This window comes from Rhinoraja longicauda, chromosome 11 (assembly GCF_053455715.1).
Source record: "Rhinoraja longicauda isolate Sanriku21f chromosome 11, sRhiLon1.1, whole genome shotgun sequence".
Taxonomy (NCBI): Eukaryota; Metazoa; Chordata; class Chondrichthyes; order Rajiformes; family Arhynchobatidae; genus Rhinoraja; species Rhinoraja longicauda.
In genome coordinates, this window is record NC_135963.1 from 12,645,722 (window position 1) to 12,665,282 (window position 19,561).

At 42.7% G+C, this 19,561-nt stretch overlaps 1 protein-coding gene and 1 long non-coding RNA gene across 3 annotated transcripts in view; one reads left to right on the top strand and one right to left on the bottom strand.

The window, feature by feature from the left end:
* LOC144598304 (uncharacterized) overlaps positions 1 to 7,685 on the top strand; it is a 102,047-nt gene extending 94,362 nt beyond the window's left edge. For both annotated transcript variants that reach the window (XR_013547843.1, XR_013547845.1), the window contains exon 3: positions 7,610 to 7,685. This is a non-coding gene — a long non-coding RNA (uncharacterized LOC144598304). The remainder of the gene's footprint in view (positions 1 to 7,609) is intronic.
* LOC144598302 (dihydropyrimidine dehydrogenase [NADP(+)]-like) overlaps positions 1 to 19,561 on the bottom strand; it is a 658,512-nt gene that overhangs the window by 8,287 nt on the left and 630,664 nt on the right. Inside the window, exon 22 of the mRNA XM_078408282.1 lies at positions 18,022 to 18,162. Within this exon, the coding sequence (XP_078264408.1) occupies positions 18,022 to 18,162 (141 nt within the window). The remainder of the gene's footprint in view (positions 1 to 18,021; positions 18,163 to 19,561) is intronic.

The window sequence follows — 19,561 nt, forward strand, 5'->3', positions numbered from 1 at the left end:
CAATAGAGTGTGCGGTTTTGAACTCGTAGGATGTCAGTGAGATAACACAGAGCCAGTCAAATACTGAAATACTTGAAGTAAAAGTTGAAAAAAAAATCAGGATTAAATATTACCATTCTTTGAAGTTACTTCTTTTGAAATCCTAGGATCTGTGAAATCAGGTCCAAGGGATTTTAAGTTCTTGATCCCGCTAATTTATTAATATTAATTACTTTAAGATCTTCAATCTCATTAGACCCTGACTCCCTACAATTTCTAGTCGGGTATTAGTGTTCATGGTAATGACACACACAAATACTCTCAAAAACAAAATATTCCACTTGTCTATCATTTTCTTATTTATCATTATAAATTCAGAATTTCTGCTCCTAAGGGACACATGCTTTTGCTAATTACCATTTTAAATGTTGGCAATTGCTCTTACAATTCTAACTACATCCCTCATAGGTTTATTATCATATTCCTTATTGTTAGTTCCTTTGTTATATTTTTCTCCAATACTTAGACTTCTTGGCCTGCCGTCATTATAAGCCTCTTCTTGTAATTGAATGCAGTCCTTAACCTCTCTATTCAGTCATGTTTCACCACATTTGCATGGGATTTTTATTCCTCAAAGATCTTTGCAATTTTAGTGAAGTTAGTTTGGCTCAGGTTATGGTGATTGTGCAATAGTTAGATTACCTGACTGCTAATCCAGAGATAGACACAAAATGGTGGAGTAACTCAGGCAGCTTCTCTGGAGAGAAGGAATGGGTGACGTTTCAGGTTGAGACCCTTCTTCAGACTGAAAGTCGCGGGAGAGGGAATCGAGAGATATAGACGAGAGGAGACAGTCAGAACCTTTCTCTTAGGGTGGAAATGTCAATGTCTGGTGGGGACAGCTTTAAGATAGCTTTGCCACAGACGGCTGTAGGGGCAAAGTCAGTGGATATATTTAGGGCAGAGATAGATAGATTCTTGATTAGTACAGGTGTCAGAGGTCGTGAGGAGAAGGCAGGAGAATGGGGTTCGGAGGGAGAGATAGATCAGCCATGATTGAATGGCGGAGTAGACTTCATGGGCCGAGTGGCCTAATTCTACTCTACCGCATGATTTTATGAAGATCAAGGTAAATGTAGAATGGATCATTATTGTGTAGGAAAATAACTGCAGATGCTGGAACAAATCAAAGGTATCACAAAAAGCTGGAGTAACTCAGCGGGTCAGGCAGCATCTCTCCTGATACCATGGATCATTATTAGCTGAGGGGAAGGTGACAACGAGGTGTACAATCAGTCACGTTTAATCAGGAGGACAATGAAATGCCACGTTTACATGCCATATCACTCTATGTTTTCTTTCCCATTGTCATTTGAGGCACTTCTACTGCTTTAAAGTTTCCAGTTTTCTGAACACAACTGTTTCACCTTCAAAGATAGACACAAACAGGATGACAGGGAAACTAGTACGATGACCAGGGTGGGGGAGGAACTGAAAGGGAGGGGATGCAAGGGTTACTTGAAGTTAGAGAAATCAAAGAAAGTTCACTGCAGCCATTGTCCACTCTAAGAAATAGACCTTCATGTCACTCAATATCTCACCATCTCAATAGACAATAGACAATAGGTGCAGGAGTAGGCCATTCGGCCCTTCGAGCCAGCACCGCCATTCAATGTGATCATGGCTGGTCATTCATAATCAGTACACCGTTCCTGCCTTCTCCCCATATCCCCTGACTCTGCTATCTTTAAGAGCTCTATCTAGCTCTCTCTTGAAAGCATCCTGAGAATTGGCCTCCATTGCCTTCTGAGGCAGAGAATTCCACAGATTTACAACTCTCTGACTGGAAAAGTTTTTCCTCATCTCCACCTAATTGCCTATTATAAATCGCCCATGCCCATTCTCGAAAACATCAGGAGAATAAAATGGGATTAGCGTAATGTGTAAATGGGTACTTGATATTCAGCTTGGACCTGTGAGAGGAAAAGTCTGTATAATTGTTGTGAGGACTCAACGACTCTTGACCCAGTTGTACTTTTCCAAACTAAACCTCAGCCCTCAAGGCAATTACTTTGAATAGAGGATTTTCAGAACTGTTTTAAATAATGAGTTAATTGTTCCTTTATATTTGTTGGGGTTTTTAATCCCCAGGGAAGTGGTCATTGAGGGGTTAAAAAAGAAAGAAAATATAAGTAAAAGACCAAGAGGTGGGATTCGCAAAACAGAAATGCACACTCCCAGCCCTTAGTCATCTGCTGCTGAAGTGTTAGGCACTTTTAGTCTTATTTTTAGCACTTTTGGACACTTTAGTTATGTTGTTCTGGACTGAAAACACCTTATTTACTCAGTTAATGCATGTGGCATTCTTTTCTCATCCCCTTCCTAAGCCCTTGAAATCCATTCTGTCAAACTAACACCATGATTTACTTCCTCTCAAAATAATACCAGTGCCAGCCTGACTGGGTGAAATACTCCATTGTGTTATCTTGACTGGAACCCAAAGTTAATGGGAAAGAACCACAAAGTGCTGCAGGAACTCAATGTGTCAGGCAGCATCTGTGGAGGGAATGCACAGACGATATTTGGGTCGGGACCCTTCATTAGACTGATTCGAATAGGGGAGTGGGGGGGGGTGAAGAAAGCTGGTAAAGAGAGATGGGGGGGGGGGGGGTGCATAACAAAGCCTGGCAAATGTTATAACAATGTAACAAAAAGGAACTGCAGATACAGATTTATACCAAAGAAAAAAAACAAAATGCTGGAGTAACTCTACAGGTCAGGCAGCATCTTTGGAGAAAACTAGACCAAGTGGACCCGTTGGGCCCAAACCTCTCCTGCATTGGTGCAGCACCCTCTCCTCTCCCCTCTCCTCTCCCCTCCCCTCCCCCCTCCCCTCCCCCCTCCTCCCAACCCCCTCCTCCCTGTTAGCTGTATGTCGGGTGAAAACGAGAAGCTCGTGCGACTTGGGTGGGGGAGGGATAGAGAGAGAGGGAATGCCGGGGCTACCTGAAGTGAGAGAAATCATTATTCATACTACAGGGCTGTAAGCTGCCCAAGCGAAATATGAGATGCTGTTCCTCCAATTTGCGTTTAGCCTCACTCTGACAATTGAAGAGACCTGGGACAGAAAGGCCTGCGTAGGAATGGGAAGGAGAATTAAAGTGTCCAGCAACCGGGTGATCAGGTGGGTTCAGGTGGGCTAAGCGAAGGTGTTCCGTGAAACCCTGTTCCTTGTCTATATTGGCGAAGAAACAGAGTCAATGATGTACCTATCACTGCAGAATGAACACAATATTTTTCATGCGAAAAAGTAACTATGACAAAGGGTTGTTAGCTGTTTGTTAGGTGAGAACGAGTTGCAGGCAATGATACTCAACAAGACGACTTTCAAGCTGGTACTACTTGGGTGGGGGGGGGGTGGGATGGAGAGAGAGGGGATGCAGGGGTTATTTAAAGTTAGAGAAATCAAGAGTCATACCACTGGGTTGTAAGCTGCCCAAGCGAAATATGAGACGCTGTTCCTCCAATTTGCATTTGGCCTCACTCTGACAATGGAGGAGGCCTAGGACACTAAGGTCAGTGTGGGAATGGGAAGGGGAATTAAAGTGTTTGGCAACCGGGATATCAGGTAGATCCAGGTGGACTGAGCGAAGGCGTTCAGCGAAACAATCTACCGTTTTTAAAAAACATTTTATAACATTTGCCAGGCTTTGTACTGCCCCCCAGCCTCCCTTTTTCCAGCTTCCGTCCCCCTACTCTAAACAGCCGGAGGAAGGGTCCCGACACGAAACATTGTATGTAACATTGCTTGGTACCACTTTAAGAACTGCATCTTGCAACATGGTTCAGTACAGAACTGCCAGATTCTGCGGAGAAACACACAGCAAGAAGAATGCTGGCTTGACACTAAGCTTTTATTTAATTAAGTAGCCTTGCTGTATATTTGAATTACTATTTCCCAGCACCCCAGAGAGAGAGATAGAAACTGCGATAGATACCATTACAGGCAGATAAATCTTGTGTGCTAAATGTACGAGCTATTATATCAAGATTAAAGCCTTTGTAAACAAAAGAAATGTGAGCAAACATGTAAAAATGGCTTGCTTTAAAAGGGATCGTTTTATAAAGTGTGAAGACCCTTTTGAGCTTGATTGGGTGAATAAGAAAGAATGCCATTAAGCCAGCACGATAAATAAAGTAAAATGATGCAACTTTTATAGAAAGTAGTTGATTCCATTTCATTACAACTGTAGGTCTCAATTTATTGTGTAGCAGACGTAATGATGAGCATAATCCTGAATTGTAATGACTATTTTTTCAAACAATAAAATTAAATGGCCATATGTCTTGAGTTAAACCAGCAAATAGGGCTGCAGGGGGGGAAATTAATGCTAATGACTGAGGTCTCAAATGTATACCTGAGCTACTTTTGTCTTAATAATAAATATCATCTGATATTTTTTGCTCTTGCTGAAGATTCTTCTTGAAAATATTTTTTGATTTGCTTGCAGGCAGCTATAAAGCTATGTCTGAATGTCGAGATGGGCATTCATAATTACTGTAATGAGAGAGGAAATAAAGAAAGACTTGTCCCATATGTTCTGATTTCAATTGTTTTCCATAATCAAACAACAGAAGCTCAGATCATGTCCTTAATAAGGAAATGTCTTTTTGATTACAAGAGTCTCGCATGCTAGACATATGTCTGAATTTCCTAATAGAGTCACAGAGTGATACAGTGGGGAAACAGGCCCTTCGGCCCAACTTACCCACACCGGCCAACAATGTCCCGGCTACACTAGTTCCACCTGCCAGCATTTGGGCCATATCCCTCCAAACCAGTTCTATCCATGTACCTGCTTCTTAAATGTTGGGATAGTCATAGAAACATAGAAAATAGGTGCAGGAGGAGGCCATTTGGTCCTTCGAGCCATTCATTGTGATCATGGCTGATCAACCACAATCGCTAACCCGTGCCTGCCTTCTCCCCATATCCCTTGATTCCGCTAGCCCCGAGAGATCTATCTAACTCTTTTAAAGTCATCCAGTGAATTGGCCTCTACTGCCTTCTGTGGCAGAGAATCCCAGCCTCAACTATCTCCTCTGGCAGCTTGTTCTATACATCCACCACCCTTTGTGTGAAAAGGTTACCCCTCAGATTCCTATTAAATCTATTCTCCTTCATCTCAAACCTATGTTCTCTGGTCCTCGATTCACCTACTCTGGGCAAGAGACACTTTGCATCTACCCGATCGATTCCTCTCATGATCTTATACACCTCTAGAAGATCACCCCTCATCCTCCTGCGCTCCAAGGAATAGAGTCCCAGTCTACTCAGCCTCTCCCTATAGCTCAGACCCTCTTGTCCTGGCAACATCCTCGTAAATCTTCTCTGTGCCCTTTACAGCTTGACAACATCTTTCCTATAACACAATGCCCAGAACTGAACACAATGCTCTAAATGTGGCCTCACCAACATCTTATACGACTGCAACATGACCTCCAACTTCCATACTAATATAAAGTGCAAGCAAAATCTGACCTCTCCAGGGCAAGGTGAGTTTTCTCTGGCCTCTTGTGTTCATGGTTAATGGATAATCCAACTGTCACGGCTTTCGTGTAAGAGTGAGGATCTTTTCACTACAAAGTGCAGATATTGCAGAAGCAGATAATTTCTAACAGTTCTATATATTCAGGGTCGGACCTTAAGAAAATACACGCTTCAGCCCGAATCGTAAGATGACATTAATGTGATTTTTTCCTCAGATTCTCTCATGCATAAACTTCAATTAAAACCACATAAAAGGAGGGGTTTTTAAACCTGTAAATTGGGGCAGAGCAATTCTGAGGCTTCGTTGTACTTACTGATAGATGTAAAAAAAAGACATGTCGGGAGAAAGACAGATTACTGATTTACAAACTCTAATTAGCAGATTTGTGTTATTGACCCACAGTCTTGTTTGTAAAATACTTGGTATTAATCTGAATCGTTTGGCTTCAAGTAATGAGCGACATGCTGGTAACACACACCGTGAATGCAGTGGCATATTTCATTAGCAGAGTCCTGGCTTGCTGGAAGATGAAATATTTGGTTTCAAATTATTTCCTTAACTACTTGAGGATGCAAGGCTGATCATCACAATCACAACATCATACGAAAAAAAGCTCCAGTTTCATAACAGCTGTGGCGCGCTTTACAACACCATCACCATAGCTTTTCTCCATTCAAACTGCAGCCCCAGAGATTTGAGACCAGAACTCCAGACTGGTCTTCCAGTCTGAAGGCATAGACAAGATAGAAAGTCAGAACATTTTTCCCAGGGTGGAAAGACTGGATGGATGACACGCAAAAAAAAAAGGCCCTGTTGAGACCACACCTTGAGTACTGTGTGCAGTTTTGGTCTCCTAATTTGAGGAAGGACATTCTTGCTATTGAGGGAGTACAGCGTAGGTTCACCAGGTTAATTCCCGGGATGACTGGTATGTGATGAAAGAATGGGTCGACTGGGCTTGTACTCACTGGAATTTAAAAGGATGCAAGGGGATCTTATAGAAACAAAAAAAAATTCTTAAGGGATTGGACAGGCTAGATGCAAGGAAAATGTTCCCGATGTTGGGGGAGTCCAGAACCAGGGATCACAGTTTAAGAATAAGGGGTAGGCCATTTAGGACTGAGATGAGGAAAAACTTTTTCACCCAGAGTTGTGAATCTGTGGAATTCTCTGCCACAGAAGGCAGTGGAGGCCAATTCACTGTATGTTTTCAAGAGTTAGATATTGCTCCTAGGGCTAATGGAATCAAGGGATATGGAGAGAAAGCAGGTACTGATTTTGGATGAACAGCCATGATCATATTGAACGTCGGTGCTGGCTCGAAGGGCCAAATGGCCTCCTCCTGCACCTATTTTCTACCTTTCTATGTTTCTCTGTAGTGTTGTAGAGGCTGAGCAAAGGTGACATCTTTCGAAAGAGATGTTAAACTGTTTTCTTTCTCCCCTCTGGGACTATTTCAAAGTAGAGTGGAGGAATTATCGTGGTGACTATCTGGAATTTTGCTCCATGACACTCAAAAATGAAATTACCCATCATTATCTTTGACATTCTTGGAAGCTTACAGTGCACTAACTGTCTACTATATTTCTTAGAGTGGACAATGGCTGCAATGTTGTTTCATCGATTTCTCTAACTTCAAGTAACCCTTGCAACCCCTCTCTTTCCGTCCCTCCCCCAACCTGGTCATCGTACTAGTTTCACTGTCGCCCTGTCAACAATGGACCATTGTGGGCTCCAGATTTCCTTGAGCATAGATGCTTTTTTGCATACGTTTCATTCATTTGTTCTATAACTCTCTATATCACCATCTGTACCTCTTGTTTCCCTTTCCCCTGACGCTCAGTCTGAAGAAGGGTCTCGACCCGAAACGTCACCTATTCCTTTTCTCTAGAGATGCTGCCTGACCCGCTGAGTTACTCCAGCTTTCTGTGTCTACCTTCGGTTATTTCAGCAGTTGCAAACACTTTGAAACTTCATGAAAGTAATGTGACGGGAACAATGCGAATAAAAGCCTTTCTTCGCTTCAGCGGCTGTATTCATAATTTCCGCTCCACAAAAATTGTTCTCTTCCATTTCAGGCACCCTTGTTCAGGCACGAACAAGAAGCAGACTGACCTGTTCCTGCCAGAGATGTCAATTATTGTTTAGCTCCAGGTGTAAGTAACCCTTTCTTTGATATCCATTCCTACCTGTCATTGAGCATTTGATGATAAAAGTAAGATTAATCCCTTTAGTTTCCAGGGAAGCATGAATTCAGGCATTATCAGCGACTGATATTCAGAGACAGCATGAATATATTACGCTGCCAAGCCAAAAATTCATTATATTTTACCTTGTCCTTTTTAACCATTATTGTAAGGTTCATTTTGTTCATTCCAACTGATAAAACCTATATTACTTACCAATAGGCCTACATTCTGAGGTTTATAAAAATTTACATTGAAGAGCAAAATTTTCAAAAGAATAAACAAAGATTTTTGCATCTCCTGTGCGCATAATAGTTGGTAGGTTTGCAATGTTTTTTCCTGAAAATGGCATGTATTTTTGTCTGTGTCCTCTTTACAATTTCAACAGGAGGACCAAGTTAGACGATACACAGTTCACATCCCTCTCAAATAATCGGCTTTAAATCTAGTCCAATTGCTGGTTTTCAAAGTCTTCCTGACCTCCTTACAGAACTTGGTGTTGAATCAGTCTGAAGAAGGGTCTCGACCCGAAACGTCACCCAATGGTTCTGGATTTGATCTCAAAGAAGGTCCTGACTCTTTGTCAGACTTGCTCACATTGAGTTTTTCTGCACTAGATGTTTGCACTGGATTCCAGTCAGGCACAACTTCATGATCCAAAGATTCGCTATCTGGACTTGGTTTTGTCTTGAGCAGAAAGCAGTCGAACTACATCTCACCAATTTCAATCAAATATCTCTTGGTTCTGCAAACACCCCAACGTTTGGCCCTCACCTCCCATTTGAATGAGCTTAACTTGAGGGTGTGGGAAGGTGGAAGGGGTGCATGGCTAAGAACACGAGTGCATCTGCTTTGCTTGAAACAATGTTCTTTCTGATTCTCGGCAAGGCCAGTAGCATAATCAAGGATGAGTCAGACCCTGGCCCTCTCCCATCAGGCAAAAGATATAGAAGTGTGAAAACACACACCTCCAGGTTCAGGGATAGTTCCTTCACAGCTGTTATCACCCTACCACACCAAGAGAGCAGTCCTGCGCTACTATCTACCTCATTGGTGACCCTCGGATTATACTTGATCGGACTTTGCTGGCTTTATCTTGCACTGAACGTTATTCCTTCATCATGTATATATACACTGTGAATGGCTCGATTGTAATAACGTATTGTCTTTCCGCTGACTGGATAGCACGCAACAAAAACTTTTCACTGTACCCCGGTACATGTGACAATAAGCAAAACTATAGTGTCAAAGAGATTCTTTTAATCCATTTGCTTTGTGCAACTTGAATGAAAGAGGCAATTCTTGCCCTTCTTGCTATTGAGGGCTTGCAGCGTAGGTTTACTAGGTTAATTCCCGGAATGGCGGGACTGTCATATGTTGAAAGACTGGAGCGACTAGGCTTGTATACACTGGAATTTAGAAGGATGAGAGGAGATCTTAACAAAACGTATAAGATTATTAAGGGGTAGGACATGTTAGAGGCAGGAAACATGTTCCCAATGTTGGGGGAGTCCAGAACAAGGGGCCACAGTTTAAGAATAAGGGGTAGGCCATTTAGAACTGAGATGAGGAAAAACTTTTTCAGTCAGAGAGTTGTGAATCTGTGGAATTCTCTGCCTCAGAAGGCAGTGGAGGCCAATTCTCTGAATGCATTCAAGAGAGAGCTGGATAGAGCTCTTAAGGATAGCGGAGTCAGGGGGTATGGGGAGAAGGCAGGAACGGGGGTACTGATTGAGAATGATCAGCCATGATCACATTGAATGGCGGTGCTGGCTCGAAGGGCCGAATGGCCTCCTCCTGCACCTATTGTCTATTGTCTATTCTTCATCTTTCCCTCATTGAGAGCACTGCAGATGGATTTGTCTGGGTAGAATTCACCTCAGCAAAAAATAAACCAGAGACATTTCATGCTGACTTAGAAACAAAGAAACATAGAAAAATAGGTGCAGGAGGAGGCCATTCTACCCTTTGAGCCACCACTGCCATTCAATATGAACATGGCTGATCATCTAAAATCAGTATCCCGTTCCTGTTTTTTCCCCATATCCCTTGATTCCTTTAGCCCTAAAAGCTAAATCTAACTCTCTCTTGAAAACATCCAGTGAATTGGCCTCCACTGCCTTCTGTGGCAGAGAATTCCACAGACTCACAACTCTCTGGGTGAAAAGGTATTTCCTCATCTCGGTCCTAAATGGCCTACCCCTTATTCTTAAACTGTGACCCCTGGTTCTGGACTCCCCAACATCGGGAACATGTTCCCTGCATCTAGCCTGTCCAATCCTTTAAGAATTTTATATGTTTCTATAAGGTCCCCTCTCTACCTTCTAAATTCCAGTGAAAAAAGCCCAGTTGACCTATTCTTTGGCTTTTGACTAAACTGCAACACTTGCTTCTTGAGAACTACTTTACGTATTTTGACTGACCTTGGCTGCTCCACCTGACGTCAAATTATATTAAGAAAATAAAGAGAGTAGTTTAGTTTAGTTGAGAGATACAGCGAGGAAACAGGTCCTTCGGACCACCGAGTCCATACCAACCAGCGATCCCCACACACTAACACTATCCTACACATACGAGGGACAACGTACAATTTTACCAAAGCCAATTAACCTACAAATCTGTATGTCTTTGGAGTGTGGGAGGAAAGCAGAGCACCCGGAGAGAACCCATGAGGTCACAGGGACAACGTACAGTCTCCATAGAGACAGCACCCGTAGTCAAGATCGAACCCGGGTCTCTGGTGCTGCAAGGCAGCAACTCTATCGCTGTGCCACCGTGCTGCCCCTTGCCTCTCGACCTGCTACGCTATGCAGTCTAGTCGGTGGCTTTAGACAGATGAGATTCCTTTTGAGTGTTCACAAGAAAAGGCCACAAGAAAATCAGTTTGGGCTCCACACACAGAGTAAAATGTGCCAGCAAAAATGTATTAATGTCCTTTAATAATCCCAAAGCAAATCTACCTCCTTGTTCACAAAATGCTGGAGTAACTCAGCAGGTCAGGCAGCATCTCGGGAGAGAAGGAATGGGTGACGTTTCGGGTCGAGACCCTTCTTCTCTCCCGAGATGCTGCCTGACCTGCTGAGTTACTCCAGCATTTTGTGAATAAATACCTTCGATTTGTACCAGCATCTGCAGTTATCTTCTTATACTACCTCCTTGTTAATTGGTAACTTCTTAGAGCATAAAATATATAGAACAGTACAGCACAGGAAAGGGCCCCTTCGGCCCACAATATTTGTACCGATCATGATGCCAAGTTAAAACTGATCTCATCTGCCTGAACATGACCCCTATCCCTCTATTCCTACACTTCCATGTGTAGAGAAAAGAGGGAAATGCACTAAAAACCTCTTCAACGCCACTATCAGATTTGCCTCCACCACCACCCCTGGCAATGCATTCCAGGCATTCAGCACTCTCTGTGTAAAAAACTTGTCTCGCACATCTCCATTAAACTTTTCCCCTCTCACCTTAAAGCTGTGCCCTCTTGTGTTGAACATTTCCACCTTGGGAAAAAGGTTCTGACTGTCTAAAGCCATCAATATCTCCCATCATTTTATATCACTTCTATCAAGTTTCCCCTCAACCACCTCCTTTTTTCCAGAGAGAAAACAAAACTTTGATGCCCTTAAACGTTTTGCGTTCACAAAGGTTTTAAGGAGCATCAAGGTGGCGGTGGCTTACTTGAGAGACAGAAAGCACCACATGCATATGGGACCTCTTTGCCCCTGCTACAGGAGGTATGTTCCAGCCACTGTCATTGTCATTTGGTACGAAGCACATCTCACCAGTTCAATGGAATTATGGTTTGTCCATGGATATGGATACATTGCAGGAGAAAAAATTAACATTGCTTCACATATACTGTAGCTTGGCTTCCAAGATGGCGCACAATCCAGGTGTCTATTTGCATGCTAGCCACAGAAGCAGATCTACAATCACATATTACAATCGCTCCGCACTCTTAAATCTCTAAACGTTATTCCCTTCTGATGTATCTATACACTGTAAATGGTTCGATCGCAATCATGTCTTGTCTTTCCATTGGCTGGTTAGTGCGCGACAAAATGCTTTTCACTGTACCTCGGTACACATGATAATAAACTGAACCGAACTGAGCTGGTGCTTTTTCACACAATCTATTTAATACACTCGGAGAACATCAACACAAATTATACAATCAGTTCCCATTAAAAACCTTGCTTTTAGCACAACTATTCTGGTAAATTATGCAGTAAATCATAAGTATAATTAAAGTCTGCAGCTGCATTTGATCTGACTACACGTTGCGGGGGAATCAGCATTAGCGCTCCCTCTAATCTCCATTTCTTTTGTATGAATTGTTTACTATAAGAAATGCAATCGGGAACTCTTGTTCAACAAAGAGTTTGACCAGAACTTGCAGAAAAGTTTAATAATTAGTTTTCCAGTACTGGAAGGGCGATGCTTCACAAAAAGCCTCAAAACCGAATGTTAACTATAATTGGTTGAAGCAAAACCCAATTATCATCTGCAGTATAAAGCCTAATGCTTTTTTTGTTTTGTTTGAAACAGCTCACTCATTGTGCAACTCTTTCTATTAACTTGTACTGAAATTAAAAGTTGCCTTTTCATTATTGTCCTGAAGTCAGGCAGATAGCAACATTGCGGTAGTCACTCATTGTAAGCTAGGCCGTTACTATAGCAACAGAACCTGTACCTTCTGAAGCAAAGACCATAAAGCGCACATACAAATTAAAAACGGGGAGGTTAAAATATGAAAAGGCCGACATTTTTTTAAGTCATTCACACTTCTTTGTGTGTTGCCATTTACGTGAAAATTTTAAAAAGTCGCAAATTTCAGACATTTGCGTTTTTGTTTTTTTTCAGGCAAATCTATAGGAAGGAAACATCGGGTGGTTGTGGAGGATACAGGGAGGATTTTGTTAACAGGAAGAGGTTGGATAGTTGTCTGAAGAAGGGTCTCGACCCGAAACGTCACCCATTCCTTCTCTCCTGAGACACTGCCTGACCTGCTGAGTTACTCCAGCATTTTGTGAATAAATACCTTCGTTGGATAGTTGTAATGGGCTGTGGGGAAGGATTCTCACAACTAGGACGCTGGATATTTCAACAAAGCACCACTGTGCCATCTGAAAGGTATCAACTCTGAATGGAAATGTTCCTTCAGGGAACATTATCTCTCGCCTGTACTAATCTAATCACAGCCCCCCTCCCCCACCTCTCTTATCTAACCCTCATTATCTAATAGTAAGAATGGTACCAAGGGGTAAAAAGAACACGATATTTATTCAATACCACATTGGCTCCTTTCCTTCAATAGACAATAGACAAAAGGTGCAGGAGGAGGCCATTCGGCCCTTCGAGCCAGCACCACCATTCAATGTGATCATGGCTGATCATTCTCAATCAGTACCCCGTTCCTGCCTTCTCCCCATACCCCCTGACTCCGCTATCCTTAAGAGCTCTATCCAGCTCTCTCTTGAATGCATTCAGAGAATTGGTCTCCACTGCCTTCTGAGGCAGAGAATTCCACAGATTCACAACTCTCTGACTGAAAAAGATTTCCCTCATCTCAGTTCTAAATAGCCTACCCCTTATTCTTAAACTGTGGCCCCTTGTTCTGGACACTCCCAACATTGGGAACATGATTCCTTCCTCTAACGTGTCCAACCCCTTAATAATCTTATACGTTTCAATAAGATCTCCCCTCATCCTTCACTTAGCCCGACTGAACCTACCCGATCTCCCGGTTGCTGGACACTTTGATTCTCCTTCCCATTCCTGCACAGACCTTTCTGTCCTCGGTCTCCTCCATTGTCTGAATGAGGCTAAACGCAAATTGGAGGAACAGCATCTCATATTTCGCTTGGGCAGGTTACAGCCCAGTGGAATGAATATTGATTTCTCTCACTGCAGGTAGCCCCGACATTCCCTCTCTCTCTATCCCTCCCCCACCCACGTCCCACTAGCTTCTTGTTTTCACCCTACGGACAGCTAACAGTGGCCTGTTTCCTTTATCATCGTTACTTTTTTGCATATCTTTCATTCATTGCTCTTTATCTCTGCAAATCACCGTCTGTATCTCTCGTGTCGTTTATCCCTAACCAGTCTGAAGAAGGGCCTCAGCCCGAAACGTCACCCATTCCTTCTCTCCAGACATGCTGTCCTCCCGCTGAGTTACTCTAGCCTAACTTTGTGCCTAACTTCGGCTTCTCTCCTAATTGTTTACGTTGGTGTCTGAGAGAATAATATTTAATTGCTGGTGACACCTGCACTATCATGGAGGACGAGCATCCATGTGAAGTTAGGGGGCATGACTCAATGTTGTTACAACAAATCCATAGAAAGGAACCAGAGGTTGTCAGCATAAATGATAGATTCACCGAGCATAGGATGTGCAGCAAAGCAGTTAAGTTCCAGCAGCCTTAACTATTGATCCAGTGGCACAAGTTCAAATCCCACCAAGGCAATGGGGAACTGAAATTCAAATAAATCTGGATCATGAAACAACGATCCATTGTCAGAGTGAGGCCAAGCGCAAATTGGAGGAGCAGTGCCTCATATTTCGCTGGGGCAACTTGCACCCCAGCGGTATGAATATTGATTTCTCTAACTTCAAGTAACCCTTGCATCCCCCCTCACTCTGTCCCTGTCCCACACTTGGCGGCGTACTAGTTTCACTGTCGTTATGTTGAGTTTCATTGTCTGTATAACTCATTAACACCAAGCCCACAGCCAACAATGGGCCGTTTCCTTGATCATTGTTACTTTTTTTGCATATCTTTCATTCATTTGTTCTATATCTCCCTATAAAACCGTCTGCATCTCCAATTTTCCTTTCACCCTGACTCTCAGTCTGAAGAAGGGCCTCGACCCGAAACGTCGCCCATTCCTTCTCTCCAGAGATGCTGCCTGACCCACTGAGTTACTCCAGCTTTTTGTGTCTATCTTCAAGAAACAACGGGAGGTATGTAGGTTAATTGGCTGGGTAAATGTAAAAAAAATTGTCCCTAGTGGGTGTAGGATAGTGTTAATGTACGGGGATCACTGGGCGGCACGGACTTGGAGGGCCGAAAAGGCCTGTTTCCGGCTGTATATATATGATATGATATGATATGATATGATTGTCACAAGAAACAATCTCTTATTATCTAATGTTAGACACTAAATGCCGGAGTAACTCAGCGGGGCAGGCAGCATCTCTGGAGAGAACGAATGGGTGACGTTTCGGGCCGAGACCCTTCTTCACTAATGTCTCAGCCTGCCATTCCAGAACCACCAGTGTGGTTGACCCTTAACTGCCCATTGAAGTGGTTGAGTGCACTGTTCAGTTCAGTCCAATTAGGGATGGACATTAAATGCTAAAGATACCTACATTGCTGTGAAGGGATAAATAACCCATAACATGATTAGATTTAAAATGATGAGCAATAAACAAGAAAGCCCATTGAATGGATGAGGTGATTTCTCCACTGGAGCAGGTATGCCTGAGGCACCGTCAGCATCGGTCTTCATTTTAATGAGTGATGAGCTACACATTCCTATTGTGCATTCATAGGCAGCTTGCCAGTGAAACAAGAATGAGTACATGTCCACTGAAACGTCAGCATTAATGCTTCACCACCAGACAAGGGTTTTTAAAAATACTTATCCTTGCGACTGGCTTCCTACAACAGTATGTTTAAGGAGTATAACATAGTATGGATCTGGATTAACTGATCCCAAATCCAACAAGACCTCAAATTGTCCGGTTCAGGGATAATTTCTTGATTATAGAGTCATAGAGTGATACAGTGTGGAAACAGGCCCTTCGGCCCAACTTGCCCACACCGGCCAACATGTCCCAGCTACACTGGTCCCACCTGCCTGCTCTTGGTCCATATCCCTCCAATTCTGTCCTATCCATGTACCTGTATAACTGTTTCTTAAACTTTGGGATAGTCCCAGCCTCAACTACCTCATCTGGCAGCTTGTTCCATACACACACCACTCAAAAGCTACCTCTCAGATTCCTATTAAATCTATTCCCCTTCACCTTGAACCTATGTCCTCTGGTCCTTGATTCCCCAACTCTGGGCAAGAGACTCTGTGCATCTACCCGATCTATTCCTCTCATGATTTTATACACCTCTATAAGATCACCCCTCATTCTCCTGCGCTCCAAGGAGTAGAGAGCCAGCTTACTCAACCTCCCCCAATAGCTCAGACCCTCTAGATTAGTACAGGTGTCAAAGGTTATTGGGAGAAGGCAGGAGAATGTGGTTAAGAGGGAGAGATAGATCAGCCATGATTGAATTGCGGAGTAGACTTGATGGGTGGAATTGCCTAATTCTGCTCCTGTTCCTTATGACCTTACGATAATTACTTCCAGCAATCTTAAAGCAGGGCATAGGCCTCTAAATAGCAGCCTAGTGCCTCTTCCAGGACTAATGTCAAGGTTGCATCAACAACATACACACTTAGGTCACATCAAATACTTCTACCATGTTTTACTGCAAGGGGGGATGTCTTCCTAAATTAGATTCATGTTCCCCATTAATTGAAATCGCAAAACTGCGGGTGATGGAAATCTGTAATAAAAACAGAATGTGGTGGAAATATTCAGCAGATTCGGCAGCATCTGCAGAAAGAGAAATAGTTTCATTTACGAAATGTGTAGAAAGGAACTGCAGATGCTGGTAAGAACCGAAGATAGACACAAAAAGCTAGAGGGACTCAGCGGGACAGGCAGCATCCCTGGAGAGAAGGAATGGGTCAGCTATTTGTGTTGATCAATAGTTTAGTTTAGAGATACAGCATGGAAACAGGCCCTTCGATCAGCAGTCCTTGCACATTAACACTATCCTACACACACTAGGGATAGTTTACAATTATATCAAACCAATCAACCTATTAACCAATTAAACTATATACCTATACGCCTTTGGAGTGTAGGAGGAAACCAGAGATCCCGGAAAAAAACCCAAGCAGGTCTCGGGGAGAACGTACAAACAGGCAGCACCCGTGGTCAGGATCGAACGCGGGTCTCCGGCGCTGTAAGGCAGCAACTCTACCGCTGCGCCACCGTGCCACCCATTAAATAGAATTATCATTTCAGGCCAAAGAATTAAGAAAGAGAGAAAGAAGCAAGTTGTTTTCTCATTTTCCTGTTAGCACATGCAAAAATAAAATAGCAGAAAGTCACAGTATGAAATAAGATTTGTGTTCTTGGCAATGTGGAGGAACAGGAGAGTTAGAAGATTGAGGGGGGATCTTATAGAAACTTACAAAATTCTTCAAGGGTTGGACAGGCTAGATGCAGGAAGATTGTTCCCGATGTTGGGGAAGTCCAGAACAAGGGGTCACAGTTTAAGGATAAGGGGGAAGTCTTTTAGGACCGAGATGAGAACGTTTTTTTTCACACAGAGAGTGGTGAATCTGTGGAATTCTCTGCCACAGAAGGTAGTTGAGGCCAATTCATTGGCTATATTTAAGAGGGAGTTAGATGTGGCCCTTGTGGCTAAAGGGATCAGGGGGTATGGACAGAAGGCAGGTACAGGATACTGAGTTGGATGATCAGCCATGATCATATTGAATGGCGATGCAGGCTCGAAGGGCCGAATGGCCTACTCCTGCACCTACTTTCTATGTTTCTATGTTTCTATGAGAGTGTTGTGCCATGGAGTCATACAGCAGGACAATAGACACGTCTACCCACCAAATATGTGCCAACCATCAACCACCTTTCCACACTGATTCCTCTTTATTCTCAGTATATCCCCATCAGCTCCTCAATATTTTGCCACTTACATACACTGGGAGCAAATTACCGTGGCAAATTCATCCACTAATCTGCACATCCTTGGGCATCTGGGCTGCAACCAGAGCACTTACAGTATGTGCGTGTCACTCTGCTGCTAAATCCTGGAGTCACTAGAGGGATTTTCCATTAAATAATCGGCAAAATGCTGGCTAAGTAAATGTTCCAGACTTGAAACGCTTTTGTCATTGCGATTCTCCCTCGAAATTAGTTAAAAGCTGCTTGAACACAATCGCTCAATGACTCATCCCTTCAGATCTTTCCACTAAAAGTTTTAGATTTAGTAGTTTATGATTTGAGTAAATAATTCTCATCGGTTCATCCATCTTCAGGATTCCCAATATTAATTTTATTTACCGTACAGCATGTAACCTTCATCCTGGATTGGTCCTGAGAAATTGCTTATAACAGATATACACATGGATTTCAATTTGTAGATCTAAATGCCTCATAAATCAGATGTGATAAATACACACTGTGCTCATTACTAATGTCTCCTTACCTGATAACCAGAGTCATTACAAGTCAGGTAGCATTTGCCACAGTTAATGCACATCTCCTCATCAATCAAAGCTACCACATGCTCCTTGTTATTGAGCTCTCCATAGGCACCGATATGTGACAGGGCTCTGCCAATTATTTCCTGGAGAAGTACATGAAAAATAAGCAATATCATTTGGAAAGTCAAAAATACATCGAAATCTTTAAACCATTTGCGCATTTTGATGCAGTGCAGTTTAGCAATCCGTGAATTGAAAGACAAGTATTCTAATATCGTGCCCTCTCAACACTGAATAATCTACATACAATTATTTTACTTTTGTTTGTATTAATATACAAGTAACCATTTCCATTCTCATTTCTTAAATGAAATTTTATCCATCTTAACTTAGAAATGCTTTCTCCCCCAACTCCTTTGATCTTTTTACCTCACTGCTATTTTTTTTATTCCGGACACGTGGAGCGCAGGAGGATGAGGGGTGATCTCATAGAGATGTACAAGATCATGAGAGGAATAGATCGGGTAGACGCACAGAGTCTCTTGCCCAGAGTAGGGGAATCAAGAGCCAGAGAACACAGGTTTAAGGTGAAGGGGGAAAGATTTAATAGGAATCTGAGAGGAAACATTTTCGCACAAAGGGTGGTGGGTGTATGGACCGAGTTGCCAGAGGAGATAGTTGAGGCAGGGACTATTGCAATGTTTAAGAAACAATTAGACAGGTACACAGATAGGATAGGTTTGGAGGGATATGGGCCAAACGCTAGCAGGTGGGACTAGTGTAGATGGGACATGTTGGTCAGTGCAGGCAAGTTGAATCGAAGGGCCTGTTTCCATGCTTTATCACTCTATGACTCTACGACCCATTTTGGCCAGTACTTCACTAACACATTAAATAGTCTTCACTCTCCTTCCTTTTGCATTTAACATGGACGATACAAGTCGATTTTACTGGGTTCTCTCCGTATCATTGTGGATGCTGGTGTGGCCAATCATGAAAAGCCCCGAAGAAATCCCCTATGATGTTCATAAATCTGATCCACTGTTCATAACTGAGAAAGGCCAGTTTTATTAAGAAAAACCTGTGGCTACACCTGATCCCTGTTTTATGATACACATTTTACAGTTATTAAAAAGATACACTCTTGAAAAGAACTTTACAATATTCGTTAAAATGTACGATATTGCTATGCATGTTATTTTGCATTTCGAGTGTTATGCTCTGGGGCACACAGGAACTGGACTCAAACGCACGACTCACACACAAGAGTCAATTTGGAGAAAATAAAGGCGTTCTTTAATTTTCACATTAAAGAACACTGCGATTCGAACCAAAAACTCTAAACTTACTCAGCTACAAAAACATTGGTTACAAAAATTACTTACTAGCTATACTACGACCGAGAGCACATGAATCACAATACGAACTGGCACAGGACAACGGGAGGCGTGGACTATATATACATGAGGTAAGGGCACACAGGTGGAAACAATCAAGGCGGGGCTGACAATTACAATGGCAGGAAGTCAAGGGACCTGAAAT